Source organism: Hyperolius riggenbachi, chromosome 2 (assembly GCF_040937935.1).
Source record: "Hyperolius riggenbachi isolate aHypRig1 chromosome 2, aHypRig1.pri, whole genome shotgun sequence".
In the NCBI taxonomy this organism is placed as follows: domain Eukaryota; kingdom Metazoa; phylum Chordata; class Amphibia; order Anura; family Hyperoliidae; genus Hyperolius; species Hyperolius riggenbachi.
The window spans coordinates 372,642,036-372,659,137 of NC_090647.1; the positions used below are offsets into that span (position 1 = coordinate 372,642,036).

At 41.5% G+C, this 17,102-nt stretch overlaps 1 protein-coding gene across 3 annotated transcripts in view; it reads left to right on the plus strand.

Moving 5' to 3' along the window:
- The window catches only part of ST7L (suppression of tumorigenicity 7 like), a 424,041-nt gene that overhangs the window by 254,946 nt on the left and 151,993 nt on the right, over positions 1 to 17,102 (plus strand). For 2 of the 3 annotated variants that reach the window (XM_068269737.1, XM_068269735.1), the window contains exon 14: positions 5,137 to 5,276. In XM_068269737.1, the coding sequence (XP_068125838.1) occupies positions 5,137 to 5,276 (140 nt within the window). Of the gene's footprint in view, positions 1 to 5,136; positions 5,277 to 10,272; positions 10,321 to 17,102 lie in introns of all 3 variants that reach the window. The other variant, XM_068269736.1, reaches the window with a different exon arrangement.

Genomic DNA, 17,102 nt, shown 5'->3' on the forward strand with positions numbered 1-17,102 from the left:
TCTCGAGCACACCTGTTTTTTATAACTAACTCCAGAAACAAGAATGCAGTTTATAAAATGCTCAGGCCTTATCACACTTGGGCTTCATGGTACAAATTAAGGGCATAAGAATATAATTTTACATGCAGGGCATTTATTTTTAATAATAGTACTGTAATTGTCATATAGTTGAGTTCATTAATCTAACTATGCTGTTCAGGAGGGTTGGCTGAACAGCATTTCACAGGCTGCAAACGTTCTTCACTCTTTTTTTTCAAATAAGTTTTTCAGCTGCATAATGTATCAGTTTTTATAGTTACCAGCAATAATTCACATTTTCATTAGTGTCAAAATCCATGGGGTGTCATGTTCCTCTTAACCTCCTGAGCGATAATCCCGAGCTGAGCTCGGGGTATATCGCGCAGGAGGATTTCTCAGGCCCTGGTGGGCCGATTTGCATAATTTTTTTTTTGTTACACGCAGCTAGCACTTTGCTAGCTGCGTGTAACTTCCGATCGCCGCCGCCGCCGCTCGCCGTGCCGCGCAGCCCCCCCCCTACCCGACCCCTTGCGCAGCCTGGCCAATCAGTGCCAGGCAGCGCTGAGGGGTGGATCGGGACTCCCTCTGACGTCACGACGTCCATGACGTCGGTGACGTCATCCCGCCCCGTCGCCATGGCGACCGGGGAAACCCAGCAGGAAATCCCGTTCTGAACGGGATTTCCTGCTTACTCTGATCGCCGAAGGCGATCGGAGTGGGTGGGGGGATGCCGCTGCGCTGCGGCTATCATGTAGCGAGCCCTGGGCTCGCTACATGATTTAAAAAATAAAAAATTTAAAAAAATAGTGCTGCGCCACCTCCTGGGCGATATAATTGTATCGCCCAGAGGGTTAACTGGTGGCAGGCAGAATTGGTCTGCTGTTTGCACAGTTGTGTCCTCTTCCTCCAGTAGGATGTAGAGTTTCCTCTCCTCATCTGTGGAGGTGAAAGAAGACCTTTTCACGAAAAGGTCTTTTGCCATCCCCATCCTCCATTACTGGAGGTTTACAGACAGAATAACATGGCCGTATAGGCGTAGATTTTTTTAGCTTTTTGCCCAATGTGGAAAGCTGATTGCTTTCTCTCTGATCTGAATCTCATCAGAGAGGTAATAATTGCCTCCATACACGGCACACAGATTTTCAATAGATTTCACAAACTGCAATCTTGTACTGTTCAACACAGCACAATGCTATGGGCCATCAATCTACAGTCCCCCCCCCCCCCCCCCCCCGACCAAAATGTTTTGTCCGTTCCTAACCTCTTGAGCGGTATGCCTGACACTGTGCATACCGCTCGCTAGAATTACGAGTCCACCAGAAGGATTCTAATAGATTTAATGCCCCCACAAGGTATAGCTAGCACTAGGCTAGCTAGTATAAGTAGCCGGCACCCACCGATCCAGCCACAATACTTAGCCTGGGTCCAGCGTTCAGTGTAGTCTCCATGCACAGCGCAGAGGCTGGGTAAAGTATGATTGGGGGATCGAAAGAAATCGGAGGGTGCCGGCTACCTATGCTAGCTAGCCTAGTGCTAGATAAACCATGTGGGGGCATTAAATCTATTATATACTTTCTGAAGACTCCAAGCTGCAAAACCTCCTGAGCGGTGTAACGCTCAGGAGGTTAATTTCAAACAATTTGTGCTGCAAATTCATCAAATAACGACCAATGCAGCATGTTGCAAAATTGATGCGTGTATGGCCTGTTAAGCACTTTATAGTTGTTAATTTGCCATCAATGATTCTCTGTTAGTTTTATCGTCTCCAACAAACATTGAAATGCATTACATTTTGATCTTTACTGCTTTATTATTATTATTAATATTATTATTGATTTTATAGTGCCGGCATCTTCCTTGGGGCTGTACAACAGCATACATGGTATAAAAATACAAAATAAACAATAAAACCGTTAATATAAGACAATGGTGGATTACCGCAAACGCAGTGAACAAATCAATTACAGATTTTTACATGGGTGGGAGGTATGCAAACACATTACACAGCATTGAGAGACAAAGGGGAGGAGAGCCCAGGCCAAAAGGCCTTACAGTCTAAAGGCTTAAAGAGACTCTGAAGTCTCTGAAAATTCCGTTTTTTATTGCAAAAATATGTGTTTTGCAAAAATCTATTCAACATGATTGCCCTAACTAAAACGCTGCATCCCTGCAGCTGAAATCTATCTAAATCCCCCAAACTCCTCTCACAAAATCCACGACTTTCTTGGTCGTAGATTTTGCTGCCCTGTGTGCTTCCGTGAGAGGCAGAGCTGTCAGCTGCAGCTCTGCCTCCTTACGTGTCTATCAGCACGTATCTCCTCCTCTCCCCCGCCCCTTGTGTAGAGGCAGAGCTGCAGCTGAAAGCTCTGCCTCTCACGGAAGCGCTCCCCGCAGTGTGCCCTAGGGAGTTTGGGGGGATTTAGTCAGATTTCAGCCGCGGGGATGCAGCATTTTAGTTAGGGCAATCGTGTTTTTGAAATGAAAAACCTGAATTTTCAGAGACTTCAGAGTGTCTTTAAGGGATATAACAGTCGGTAAAGCGAAGCTGTGTATAAGATGGTAGAAATCATGATCAGTGGCTGAAGAGTATGCTTGCCTGTGGCTGAAGAGTATGTTTGCCTGCAGAAGTGAGTTTTCAGATTGCGCCTAAAAAGAGTAAGTGTGGGTGAGTGGTGGGTGTGATGAGTGACAGTGTTCCAGAGAAGGTGAGAGGTTGGAGAGAAGATTGCTTGTAGGATGGTATCTGGAAATTATTTTTTTCAGATAGAAGAGAGCTAGGTTGTGTAGAGCTTTGTAGGCGAGGGTAAGGATTTGAAATTGTATCCTTTGTGTAACTGGCAGCCAGTGAAGGGACTGACAGAGGGAGATTGGGCTGGAGAAGCAGGAGGAGAGGTAAATGAGTCGTGCAGCAGAGTTCTTGATGGACTGTTGTGTTGCTAAATGGTTGGCGGGGAGGCCACAGAGCAGAGAGTTGCAGTAGTCTTGTGAAATAATAAGGGCATGCACCAGAAGTGTGTTACAAAATGGCAGAAGCGGGAGATGTTTTTTAGGTGGAGGCAACAAGAGGAGGCTAGTTTGTCAGTGTTAATTAACTAGACATGAATGGCTACTGTTTACAAAAAAATGCTATTTAAATCACTCTGCGAATCACACAGTCATGCAGCAAACTTCTTGCGGGGAATTGTCTGCAAGTGTGATCCTTCCCTTTTTTTCAATCTGTGCACTGTTGTGTTTTTTTTTTGTTTTTTTTTTATGGTTATGTATTAGGCCTCTTTCACAGTGGGACTTTAAAGTCGCACGTTATAAAAAATTATAACGCAGACTAACGCACAGCAATACAAAGTCTGTGCGACATTCACAGTGCACACGTTGCTTTGTGTGTAACGTGTAGCAATATTTAGAAAGTGCTGCATGCTATGCGTTTAGCAATACATTTGCTGCGTTGTGTGTTGCACATTCACAGTAATGTTTTTTGTTTGTTTTTTTTTAAATGTAACACATACACCGTTTTCGTTCCATCAGTATGCGACGAAAACGGCACACCAAGAGACGCATAACGCAGTGCAAAATAACATCCAATTTCATAACCTACCATGCACTGCGTTAGGGGCACGTTGTGCGACTTTAACGTCGCATCAAACGCTACGTCCCAGTGTGAAAGAGGCCTTAATTGCTTGATGGTGTCTATTAATTTGGCTTATTGAACTGACTGACTGACCCTGATTTTTGATCTGTATGGTGAAATATGTGTTTTATGGGCCATAGCCCTATTTTACTTATTTATTTTCCAGGCATGGTTAGGCTTCATTATTTACATAAAAATGCAAAAATATAAAAATCTAGGGGCCATGATTCTTCTCCATCTGTATATAACTTTTTCCTCACCTCAGTTAAGTGAAAGCTCTGATATATCTTTTTTGTTTTTTCCTCCTTTATCAGGCTACATGATGGAATTTAGTGACCATATCTTGCTGATTAAAATATTTTTTTTAATTATTCACTGTTTGATATAGTCCATTAGATACAAATAATTATGGCTTGCCTTCATGCAAATTAGAGACAGCTGATTTTGATAAGCCCAGTTCCAAGCTGCATACAATTTGCATTATGTTTACATGCAGGCTTGAATCATTGCCATGGGGCAGTTTTTGCTGTCCATTAAGGCCTTGCAGCAGGAACAGCTCTTGCAAATTCTTCAAGTTCCGTGAACTGTTTGGTCTGTATCCTCATACTTTTGTGTGGAAAAGAAACTCTTCTGAATCCTCCATCTTATTGTGGTAACGGATTGTTCTGTTTGTATTTAGATGTCTAACTTTGGCTTAGCTCAATTCCAGGAAAATAAATATTTTACTCTTTATAGCATGGAAATGGGATAAATTTTCTGTTTGTATGCCAGTTGTGGAGATTTTCCTGTCCCTGGGACGTGCACCTCCATTACGTTAATATGAGCCTGGATAGTTTTAGAAATGGGAGTTGATTGGTGGCAATAAAAACTTGTCTACTGTACAGAAGACAAATTAATGTTTTCTCATTTGACCTCTCCATACTGTTGCAGAGATTCAACCAGTTCCTGTCATAAAAATAAAACGGGCCATACGCTCATGGATTTTTTTTATTATCCGGCACATTTATTCACTCTGATCGAATCTGCCAGAAACCTATAGCACAACGAGCCACATCGATCATAATATTTAATGATTTGGAGCAAAAACAGATTAAAGTTACGATTCGACAGAAGAGATTGTTTAATTGCACATGGCAGGGGAGTGGCGGAAGATTGACCCACAGCGGTGCACTGTATCGAAAAGTGCAACGCTGACGTTTAGATTTCATTGTGAAATCTATTGAAAATCTGTGTGCAGTATATGGAGTGTTTTGATCCCTACTTCAGATGATTCTGTTTGGACAGCATCGATCTGTTTGCCCCTTTGGGTGGTAGCCTGTGCATGTTTGGCTACCTGTAGTGAAGAAAGTTCTCTGACATGGGTCACAAATAGCAGTGATAACCTGAACAGGGCTTCTTCTAACATCTTTCCACACTTTAAAAAAAAGGAAGATCTGGTTTTCCCTGGATATCTATTGCTTATCCATTTCTATTTCCTTTTTTTCTAATTACAGCTTTCCATGAAGTCTCTGTATACCCAAAGAAGGAGCTACCTTTCTTTATTCACTTCACAGCTGGTCTATGTTCCTTCACTGCTATGCTGGCTCTTCTTACACATCAGTTTCCAGAGCTTATGGGAGTTTTTGCAAAAGCGGTAAGTGGCTAACTGGTTTGTGTTAAAAAAAAAAAAAATTAAAAAAAGGGCATGTTAAATGATGTATAAATGAGCCCGAATAAGTATTTTCAGTTAACTAAAAGTATAAAGGTATGTTTTAAAAGAATGTACACTCAAATACTGAGTACTCCTAACAAATATTTCTGTATGAAGGGGTACTTGAGATGATGATTTTCACAATATGGAGTACACTGCAAACCCTACCTCTTGTAAAGAGGTATTGCTGTGTTAATGTTTAGAAACACTGTATCTCAGTTATGACAAGACAAGACATATAACATTTATATCGCGCTTTTCTCCTGGCGGACTCAAAGCGCCAGAGCAGCAGCCACTAGGGCACGCTCTATAGGCAGTAGCAGTGTTAGGTGCTGGCTTACTGAACAGGCAGAGCCGAGATTCTGAGAGTTATTGTTGTTACACTTTAACTATGACCCGATTCTAATCATTTGCTCTCTGGAGTTTGCATTAACCAAAGGTATAGGGGATGCATAGTTCCAAGCATTTAGCATTTTGCATATTACTTTATTGCCTTCTCTTATGTTCTACTTGTCCAGAAAGCAAGATGCATAATTTCAGGATAGAAGGAAAAACCATGCTAATCATTCCTATATGTCCTTGTAAGCCTGGCATGCACCCAGAGCTGCTAACTTATAGCATATATCTTTAGTTTAAACATTTTTATTAACTATAAAAAAAGCAACAGCCTCCTGTTAAAATACTAATTACGGTACTCTTTTTGCGAGGTTGAAACATTGTTGGAAAGCTGAGTGTTTTGGCTTTCATTTGCACTTTGTCCAGTCGATGTGATGTGCTATTATGAGTTAGGGCTTGTTGAAGGAGGGGTGTCCACTGTGCTTGGCTGCAGAGAGTGCTGTGAAGGGCTGAAGGAGAGAGTATATTGATTATTTGTGCATACAGGGACTTTCATTACCATTGATGCATACACACGGTCTTTCGTGATGCGTTTGCCCGATACTGTGTATAACATTTGGACAAGACCACCATACTGGAAGAAAATGTTCTGACCTTCCTACAGCCCCTAAAGTACAATTGATTGCGTCCTGGAGTCTAGTGAGCTCTTTATCCTACCTGGTGTAAGATACCACCTAGGCAATACTTTGTCAATAATCTCAACTGTACTTGCATTACATGTGCATTGCATGTACTTGCATTAACTGAACTCCTAGGTATGGCCCAACATATCTGACAAATTTCTTGATCTGAATATTGTTGTCCTGTCTCTTTACCCATTTTAATATGCAAGGGGCTGTATTTGTCTAAGAGAGCTGAGGGAATTAAAGACCAGTGTTGTTAGGCCTAGCTATAGAGGATCCTCCAAGCGTTTGCTCTTATCTGCTCTAGATGGCAAAGAATCACATTTTCCTTTGAGTTTGCAAAAAGTGTTTAGATTGTAGGCAGTGAAAAAGGTCCACTCCATTCCTCCACCAATTAAATCTATGTGCTGTTTCCATACTTGGGCTACATGTTTTAATCCAACTTGCAGGCTGCTTTGATCTTCACCAGTGCAAAGTATGGATTTTTTACTTTGTGCCTGTAGAGCTTATAGGAATGTCAGTATGGGGATCTCAGAAAAGTTGTGGAGAACTACAGCTACCAAGTAGCCTTACTCCCTCTACACCACTGGCTTCTGTCTCAAAGAGCTCTTGGGCTTTCCCTCACAGTTGGATTAGAATCTGACTGTGAACTCTGCTACAACCCCTCTCCCCCCACCCCCAGTTGCCTAAGCTTAATATTGGTATTCATAGGTCAGATACTGACATCACCAGGGGGCGGCAGCAGTGTAGATGAGAAGAGTGGGAAGGATATGTGGCCCGGTTTCTGTCTCCAAAGTCCAACCAAATATGAGGACTTGCCTAAGGCTCAGCAGAGTCTTCTTTTCATGAGCTTGCACCGCTGAGATGCCAAGGCTATATAATATCAAGCTTTGCCACCACTTTTCTGTCATGCACTTTTTTTTTTTATAGCTGGCTTCCTCAAAATGCACTCTGCCAAACCTTTGTTTCTGGCCTCCAGAAGCATTGATTATTTATTGTCTGTGGGCCACAGAAACACCAGCATCCATCACACACGGCTCCTCTTTTACCCAATAAATATAGAGAATGAAGTTGCGGTTTCCATTTCATCTGCCTATGGTCATGTGACCATCCGCACCATGCTGCAATGCCACATACAGTTGAGGCTAAAATGGTTAGCCCCCCCTTATTAAATTAGACAAAACTCTTCTTTCTCCATGAATATTACAATTAACAGCAAGTGTTTGTTTTTTTAGAAACAAATACACCATAAAAACAATGCCCACTAAGTTTAATTAGGATAGTTTATTGATAGACTAAGTTGAAGCAAGAAAGGGCAAAAATTAGACATCCAAAATTATTAGCCCCCAATCCATTAATAGTCTATAGTGTACCCTTTCTGAGCCGCAACTGACAGTCTCTTAGAGTAGTTCTTTACTAGTGTAACGCTGAGTGGAACATCACTAGCTAGACAAAACAATATGACTAATTCTCACCGGGTGAGACCAGTACCGAGATGACAAGAAAATAATAAACGGAGCCTCCCTTGACCTAAGAACTGTTTCGCAAGTACTAATTACTTGCGAATACAGGAGAAGAGTAGTCAGAGACAGGCTGAGATCAAACCAGGAATCAGATGACTGAGGTACAAGAGGAATGAGCAATAAGCGAAGTCAGAAACTAGCAAAGGTCACAACAAGAATCAGATAGGCAAACGTACAGGAGGATAAGGCGAGAGGCGGAGTCAAGAACAAGCAAAGATCATACACAATAAATCATGATAAATAATACTAGTATACGTATATATTGGCAATGAATCAATATATAACGTAACACTAGCAAAATAATAAACGGCTGACTAAGATTCGTATATATGGGCAATTAACCAATATATCACGTAACACAAGAAGCTAGCTAGGCCCATAACACACAGATGAACTGTTAGCTATACTGGACAAGGAGCACCTGACAAGCCAGGGTTTATATACAGGGAATAGATCACAGGCCAAGCCTCCAGGAAATTCAGGCCATGTCTATCTCATCATGTCACATGTCACCTCGGGTACCCTTTAACCACTTAAGCCTAACTGGACGAATATATTTGTCCAGTGTTGTTGTGGACAGTGCACCACCAGTGTGCCACTAAATGAGGCACATGTGGTATCATTTTAACCGTGACGAGTTGTAGAATACATTTTGGTGTGTCTAAAGACTGTGAACCACATCACATGGAAAATAGGTAGGTACGAACGCAATCAAACATAAAAAAAGTTATTTTCAGAAATATGATCAAACTTGGGAAAGTTTTAGCAACACTACAAGAGACATATGTGGTATCATTTTAACCGTGATAAGTAGTAGAATAGCGTTTAAAGGGTTTTAGGGTTGCGGTGCATGTCTCCTGAATCAAAAGAAATTAAATTTTGCATATTCTGTACCAAAATAAAAGACTTGTAAAAAGAAAACACAGTGACAGAATATGAAAGAAACCTATATTGTTAACTTAGGAACCTTGCTTTTTAAACATGTATGCCATGAGGTTATATTACAATTATTTTTCAAAATAAGGCCTTGTAATCATTGATAGTGCACAACGAGAATGCAAAAAACAGAAAAAAGACACCTTTATTTCCAAATACAATATTATCACCATACATTGTGCTAGGAACATAATCTAAATGTTGCAATAACCAGGATGGATGCGCAAATGCAATTAGTGGGTTTAAATTATAGTCAGCACTGTTTAATGTTAAGCTATAATGGATGTAAATGGAGAACTAGTTTGTTTTTTCAATTTTTTCCCTTATTTTCCCTTTAAAATGCATAGAAAATAAAGTGATTACTAAACAAAATTAACACACACTAAAAGCCGAATTTTGTCCTGAAAAAAAACAATATAGATCATTTAGCTGTGATAAGGAATAATAAAGTTATTGGCGAATGAATGGGAGCAGCGGATTTCTGCCTATTCTTCCTTAAAAATGTCAACATCATTTTCTTTTTTCGTGATGCCGTGCACCCAAACAAGGCTCCCTTTGCTTGAGGCTGCAAAATAGCCCCACAACATGATACTCTCACCACCATGTTTAATTGTGAGAACTGTGTTCCTAGGGTTGAAGGCCTCTCCCTTTCTTCACCAAGGTTAAGCAACATCCATGTACCCAAACCATTCCAGTTCAGCTTCATCAGGCCAAAGCACAGACTTCTAAAACTCTTTACCTTTTCAAATGTTCATGGACAGACCTCAGTCGGGCTGTGATGTGTCGCTCTTGGAGTAAAGGGGTTCTTCTGGGACAATGGCCCTGAAGCTGGTTCTTCTGGGACAATGGCCCTGAAGCTCACCATGATGAAGAGCCTTAACAAATGTGTTCCTTGAAACATCAACTCCAGAAGAGGCCAGGTCAGCAACAATCATCTAGGCAGATGTCCGGGGCTCCTTGCTGATATCTCTGATTATTTTCCCCTCCAGAGTTCTAGAAATCTTGCGCTTATGGCCACGGCCAGGTTTGTTTCTTACAGAATGTGTCTCCTTGTTCTTGGCAATGATGCAATGTACAGTTCTTGGCAATGATGCAGTGTACAGTTCTGAATTGCTTGGAAATGGCAGTGTGGCCTTCTCCCTTATCATGAGCCTGTACTATGTTCTTTCTGAGCGCCAGACTGATTTCCTTTGTCTTTGGCATGGTGCGTTACAGAAGTCGCTCTCATGTGTTCAGGTGCCCTATTAATCCTAAAGGTCCATACACACATCCAATTTTTATCTGCAAATGACTGGCCAATTTTACCACTGCCATGAGCACCAAGAGATTTTGAATACTAAAGCTGGGTACACACAAGATGAATCTTTGAAAAATGAAAGATCATAGATAATTTTGCAGATAATCTTTGGAAAAAGTTCACAAAAGATCCAGACGAAAGATATTTATCTCTCAATCTTTCAGATTCATCCCGGTTTGATCTGATCTGCAGATGACTGTCCATTTAATAAGGTGTGTATGCGATCTTCAGATATTATAGACTATGAAAGCATTTTGCAGGAACTGATCAGTTTTTAAAACCTCCCTGACAAACCTATGCAAGAGATAAATTCCTCAGTTTGCAAGTATTTTTATCTGATGGGGGGTTTACTCAGCTTAAGAATAGCCTGTGTAGGTATGCTCTCATAGGCCCTCCAGCACCCAAGGCTGAGACACCAAAGTGCGCCCCTCCATCCCTCCCACCCCAGCCGTCACACACTGATTGCTATTAGACTAAGAGGCGCCCCAGGGCCCCCAACACCTTAACCTCTAGTTATCTGGCTTGCAGTCACTGCCATGTATCCCCTTTTTTTATTTCTCTCTGTTACAAACAATACACCCTGTATTATAATAATACGCCCTGAGGCTGGAGCCTCTCTCGCCTCTGCCCGATCTTGCTCATACTACATAGAGGTGGTAAAATTGGCCTTTGATATTTCATTTTCCAAAGACTTTTATTTTGTGTATGTACCCAGCTTTAGAGTCGTCTTTTTTTTTTTTTTTTTTTTGTGCTGATTGAATGTTGTTAGGAAGCCAGTTGATTACAGGTGTTGCTAGGAAACCAATTGACTGCACAGGTGTGGTTTTAAAGCTGGTTGGTTAATTACCGTAGGTGTGTTTTGAAAGTAAACATTCACATGGGGCTAATATTTTTGGCCACCCCATGTTTACTATATTTAATATAAAGCAAGCCTAAAAATATATTCTATATTACAAAATGTACCAAAAGCTACTATATAGCTTTGGCAAATAAATGAAATAACGTTTCATAAGTGATGCAAACATTGGGAAGAATTTTAGGTAAAAGCTTCATCATTCCTGGGGGTGCTAATAATTTTGGCCTCAATTGTAACTCTGCCACTGCTGTCTACTTGTTGGCAGATTAGAGGAGAAGGTGGACAGGCAGTGGCTGCATCCCGAGCCTAAAGTTGGTGCAGAAATGTAACAAGTAAAGCAAACTGTCATTAAGGGTCTAAGTGTTCCACTAGTTTGTCACGAAGTATTTCAGTATTGCTGAAAGTTATTGTGGGTGGTTTTCGTGTGCACCACCACTGTAACTATAGCTGCATGTTGCTGATATCTGTTGAATGCTAGTATAATTTTCATTTAATTGCTAACTGCCTCTCACAGGTATTATCTGAATATTAATGGAATGTGAATATTGTATTGATTTTTCCCAAATTTTGCTTACTTCGGTATTTTTACACAGTTCTTTCTGTAGCAGCTTAGAAGGGACTGTGGTTTGAGGTATGGCACAATAATGCAACAGCTACAGTATGCAACTTTGGGTCGGGTAATTTTAAACTATGCCCATTTGATTACTCCACTCAGTCTGCTGTGACCAACCCACCTTACCTTGCAGTGTGCTATGCATGCTGCCTGTTTTTCCATTTATTTTCTTTGCCCCAATCCATACTGTAGGTGACAAGATGGCTACATCTAGTTTATTTAATGTGGGACATGTTTTATGTGACTAAATACAGATGGTATGGCGTTCCTAGGTGCAATTAGCTAAAGTTGTGCTCAGTTTTGCTATTTTTATGCTTAGCAAAGAAATGAACAGCGCTACTTAAAAACAGATGAGTGCTTACCTGCAAAAGAGTGCAAGCCCCACTTATGGGATAAAATACACACTGAGCATACACATGACCTGTCTACCACTTGGAGGATGTTAGTTTCCTATAACAGCTTGCATGCAACTTGTTAAGTACTTGTCCCTCCCACTGTCGAAGAAGTCTTTCCTCCATGGGAGGGGACCTAACACTAACTAAATCCTACCTATGCATATGCATAGCCTGGGGGCGCTACTAAGTGAAATTGAAAATTGCGCAAAAAAAGTGGGATCAGCGCATCACCAGGCCGCCTCTGAATGGCCTCTGCTCAGAGATGCGCACATCAAGGTGCGTTTGTAGTTTCTGGGGGGGGCTCAGCGCATCTCTGAGCAGAGGCCATTCAGAGGCGGCCTGGTGATGCGCTGATCCCAGTTTTTTGCGCTATTTTTATGCATAGTCTGGACCCCAACAGTCTCAAGAAAAAAAAAGATTAAGGACCCCTGCTCTTTAACCTCCTGAGCGTTATGCCGCTCAGGAGGTTTTGCCATTTTGTGCCCGCCAGTCCCCCCCCCCCCCCCCAGAGATCCTGCTACTGAAAACTCTGTAGCTAGCACTAGGCTAGCTAGTAAAAATGCCCGGCACCCCCCGCTCCCCCATTTATACATTATCCAGCGATCGGCGCAGCCTCCCCACACAGCTCCGGTCTTCACTATGGGGAGGATCACACATGACATCGCCGACCCGATCCTCCCTATAGAGAGACCGAAGCTGTGCAGGGCGGCTGCGCGATCTCTGGATCCAGGTGTGGTAATGTATTAACGGGGGGATCGCCGGGGATCGGGGGGTTCCTGGCACTTGTACTAGCTAGCCTAGTGCTAGCTAAAGGGTTTTCAGTCACATGATCTTATTTATTCTGCGTGGGGGACTCCTGGGGCCAGGAAGTGGTATGCCCGATACCGCTAAGCGGTTAAGGTTATATATATATACGCTATAGCAGCATAGAGGGTGATATAGCGGCTGGGAACGCGGAGAATCGCCCACGTTCCCAGCCTGTCGGCGGCTGTCGCCAAACCCGAAAGTAGCCGCCGGCGGGGACAGGATGATCGGAGCGGGGCTGTGAGGGCACCATACAGCTTCAGGGGGCTGAGGGATGCCCAGATGAGTAAAGATCATTTTTTTTTTCACTTAAGTATTCCTTTAAGAGTAACTGTTAGGTATAAAATACAAAATCAATTCTCTATTGCAGGCTGCTACATGGGTAAAAAGGATGTTAACCACGCAATTCAAAAGATTAAAATCAGTATTACTTTTTTTCCAAATAGGTTTTCTCTCCCCATGCCCCCAGGCTCTAACTTCGTACACAGCCGCAAAAGAGAAGTGACATGGCATGCTGAATCAGCCTGATTGGCTGAAGCCTCTTTCACTCGCCTCTCTCCTCTTTGATTGGCCACCTGGTCTCCCCTTCACTGTGGTGGTCGCAGCGGCTGCTAGGGCGCAGGGAGGGGGGCTCCTGTCACTGTCCTCGGACCCCCTCCTGTTCAGTGTCATGTCCGCCCCCTCTCGGCACTCCTGCCGCATCTGCTGCCCGCTGCATTCCTCCTCCTCCCCGCACTGCACATTGGGGAAGGATAAAAGCAGCACACACAGACTCACCCAATAAAGGTTCCAGGCGCTGCAGTTCCCTTCTAAACTATCTGCACTACCGCCGGCGGTAGTGCAAAAAACAGATGGAAACAGCACCGCTTTGATCCATTAGTAGGTGAGACTGTGCCTGCTGCATTTTTATCCTCCCCGCTGTGCTCAGAATCAGTGTGTGTGTGTGTGTGTGTGTGTGTGTGTGTGTGTGTGTGTGTGTGTGTGTGTGTGTGTGTGTGTGTGTGTGTGTGTGTGTGTGTGTGTGTGTGTGTGTGTGTGTGTGTGTGTGTGTGTGTGTGTGTGGAGGGGATTCTCAAGTTGGAGGACACAAGATGGCCACTGCCAGGACCAGGGTAGTCTATTGTTAAGATTGAAAAATCAATAAAATCCAAAACGTGGACAGTGCAATAAATCTGTTATGTAAGTAGAGCAAGTAATTATCTACTTGCTTATGGTTTTGTTTTCTCCTGGCATTGTATGGCTAATAGTTGCTCTTTAAAGAGTAACTGTCGGGCATTAAATAAAAAATCAATTCTTTATTTTTTTTTCTGGTAAACAAGTAATAAGGATGCTAACCAGGCAATCCAAAAGTAAAAAATCACTCTTATTTTCTTCTCCATACATAATTTCCTAGTTTACCTTGCTCTTATTTGGTATATCTGCTTCACAAAGGAAGTTGCAGGGCGTGCTGGGTTTTCTTTTTTTCTTCTTTACTTTCCCCTCAGACTTAACTAATGCAGCTTGATTGGCTGAAGCCTCTTTCCCTCCTGTTTTTCTCCTCCCATACCTCTGTTCCTCTCTGATTGGCCAATATTTCTCAATGCACTTTCTACTGCAGACCTGGGTGGGAGTGTCTGAAGACAGGGAGGGGGGGGGGGGGGCAGGCAATGAGTACAAAGACAGAGTAAGGGAGAAAATTATGTCAGGATTGTCTTCAGGATGGACACAGACAAAATGGAAAATCCTTGAGGTGGCCACTAATGGTCAAATCTTACCATTTCTATGCAATATAAGGTAACTGCCTAAATTATCCATTTAATTAATTCACTCAATGTACCCTTATACTACATAGATTTGGTAAAATTGGATTAAAAAGATTGGATCATAAGTGGGCACCTTTTAAAAGGATTTTTATTTTATTTTATTTTTTTTACTATAGAAAAATCAGTACAATCAAACTCTGGACAGTGCATTACATATGTATCCACTTATATGTGTGTTTTTTCTGAGGTAGCATGGCTGACAGCTCCACTTTAAAAGGGTGAATGAAAAAGAGAACCATTCTTCACAGTTATCAGTGTAGTGAGTTCTCAAATTACACCAGGGTTGTGTTCTAGAACCAGAAGGTAATCCAGATTAAATAGAATGTATAGAATAGATTTATATAAGCAAGAAGCCATGTAACTCACTGTCGGCACAGATCAAACATCTGCAGGGTACAAAATCGCAGTGAATCTCTGAGATATGCCAGATCCTAGTGAATTATTTGTGCAACATCAAATATACCGTAAGGGAATCTTTGTAAATCCAGCAATGCATTGTACGTTCATGAGAAGCCATCATCCTTTGTACATTGCATCTCTTTACATCTTTCTCAGTGCCACATACTCATTATTCTAAACAGCTTGTAAAATTAATTCAGAATGATTGATCTAGCAGGTAGTGCTTTTCAGATGTGTGTGAATTAAACCTGTAACATGATGACTCCTTGTATATAGTAAAGTCAGTCTACTTAGTGAAGGTGCTTCTTTATTGGAGGATAAGGCAGGTTTACTTTAAGTAAGGACCATATTGAATCAAGCTATTCAATGTAAAATAATCTATATCTGGATAGGCTAGTTCCATTTAAAAATAAGGTACAAAATGAAGCTGTACAGATTACCAAAATTTATTAGCAAGTAGTCTGTTTCTGATTGCCGTGTATTTTCCAAGTAATGTCTTTTATTAACTTCATGTGCAGTACTTAAGAGCAAACAAAAAAAAAATCACATTTAATAGATCTATTTATTCCCCCATACAGAGTAACCACAGATTTCAAATATCGCTTTGCACCTCGAGGGGTTAAATTAACAAAACATATTTCTTCTTGGATCTGTGTACTAATTTTTGTCAAAGCAGTTGCAGGCCTGGCAGTGGGGCCTCCTTTCTCCAAACTTCTGCTATGCGTTAAGTGAAAAAATGCAGTTGGACATGGCTGTGATTAATTCCTCTGCAGTCCCTTGCTGGCTGTATTGTAAGCATGGGCTTAGCTATCTGCTCCATCAGTTGCTGAAGGACTGGGTTTACCTGGCTGCAGGCTTTTGTAGACAGACATAAAAAGTGCTTCAGAGAACCACTATTCTGAGATTGGGCACAGCCATGCTGATGTACAGTTTGCCCCCTTCTTGGTAAGATTGGGGTTAATTTCAGTTATGGATTTTGATCTAATAACGTGCCGTAGGGTATATCTGCTAATATGACAATGATTCTCGGTGCAGAATAAATTGTGTAATGTCTTGTAATTTTAATTCATTTGAGCATACTTGAGTAGAAGAGAAAAGGTTAAGTGCATGACAATCAGAATTAAATGTAAAAACATTCTTGAGAAATAGGTAGCATGGGATATAAACATATTTCAAACAGAGCAAAATTCCTTACATATAGTATTGCCAAGATAAACTGGTAGTTTCCAATCCCCCTAAACAAACCCTGCTTACAATCAATTTAGTTTTCTCTATAAACACTGTCTTTTTTCTGTCTAAGGGGGAAAGGCGCATGGACAGGCTCACAGCTGCGGCCATATCTGTACATACAGTGATTAGATGTCTGTCCTGTCTTGTGTAATGTCTTCCATTCATAGGTTAGGAGTGCAAGTGTGCCGCAGATTTTTTTATATTATTATTTATTTTATTTTTTTATTTGGATTGGATAATGTCTTGCAGTGAAAACTTAATATGCTCCCCTGCAGTAACTGATACGTTTCCTTTGTACTGTATTAGCTTGTTCTGTGGAATTGGTCACAGTTGTTACACTGCTTTAGGACGTGTAACCTATATCTTATATGTGTTCTTTGTATCAGCTTTGTGTTTCTGGAAGCTTTGCTAATCATCCCTCAGAGCTGACATTGTATAGATGTTATCTGAACATTTACTTTCCTCTGTAGAAATGTTCTAGGCTTAAAGGTTGTTTTTAATCATGCAATATGTGTCTCACTTAAATACTTTAAAGGACCACTAAACCTAAAACAAAAATAATTTACAGTGGTTTGCAAAAATAGTCGGCCCCCTTGAAGTTTTTCACATTTTGTCATATTACTGCCCCAAACATGAATCAATTTTATTGGAATTCCACGTGAAAGACCAACACAAAGTGGTGTAGACGTGAGAAGTGGAATGAAGATCATACGTGATTCCAAACATTTTTTACAAATAAATAACTGCAAAGTGGGGTGTGCGTAATTATTCAGCCCCCTTTGGTCTGAGTGCAGTAAGTTGCCCATAGACATTGATTGATGAGTGCTAATGACTAAATAGGGTGCACCTGTGTGTAATCTAATGTCAGTACAAATACAGCTGCTCTGTGGCGGCC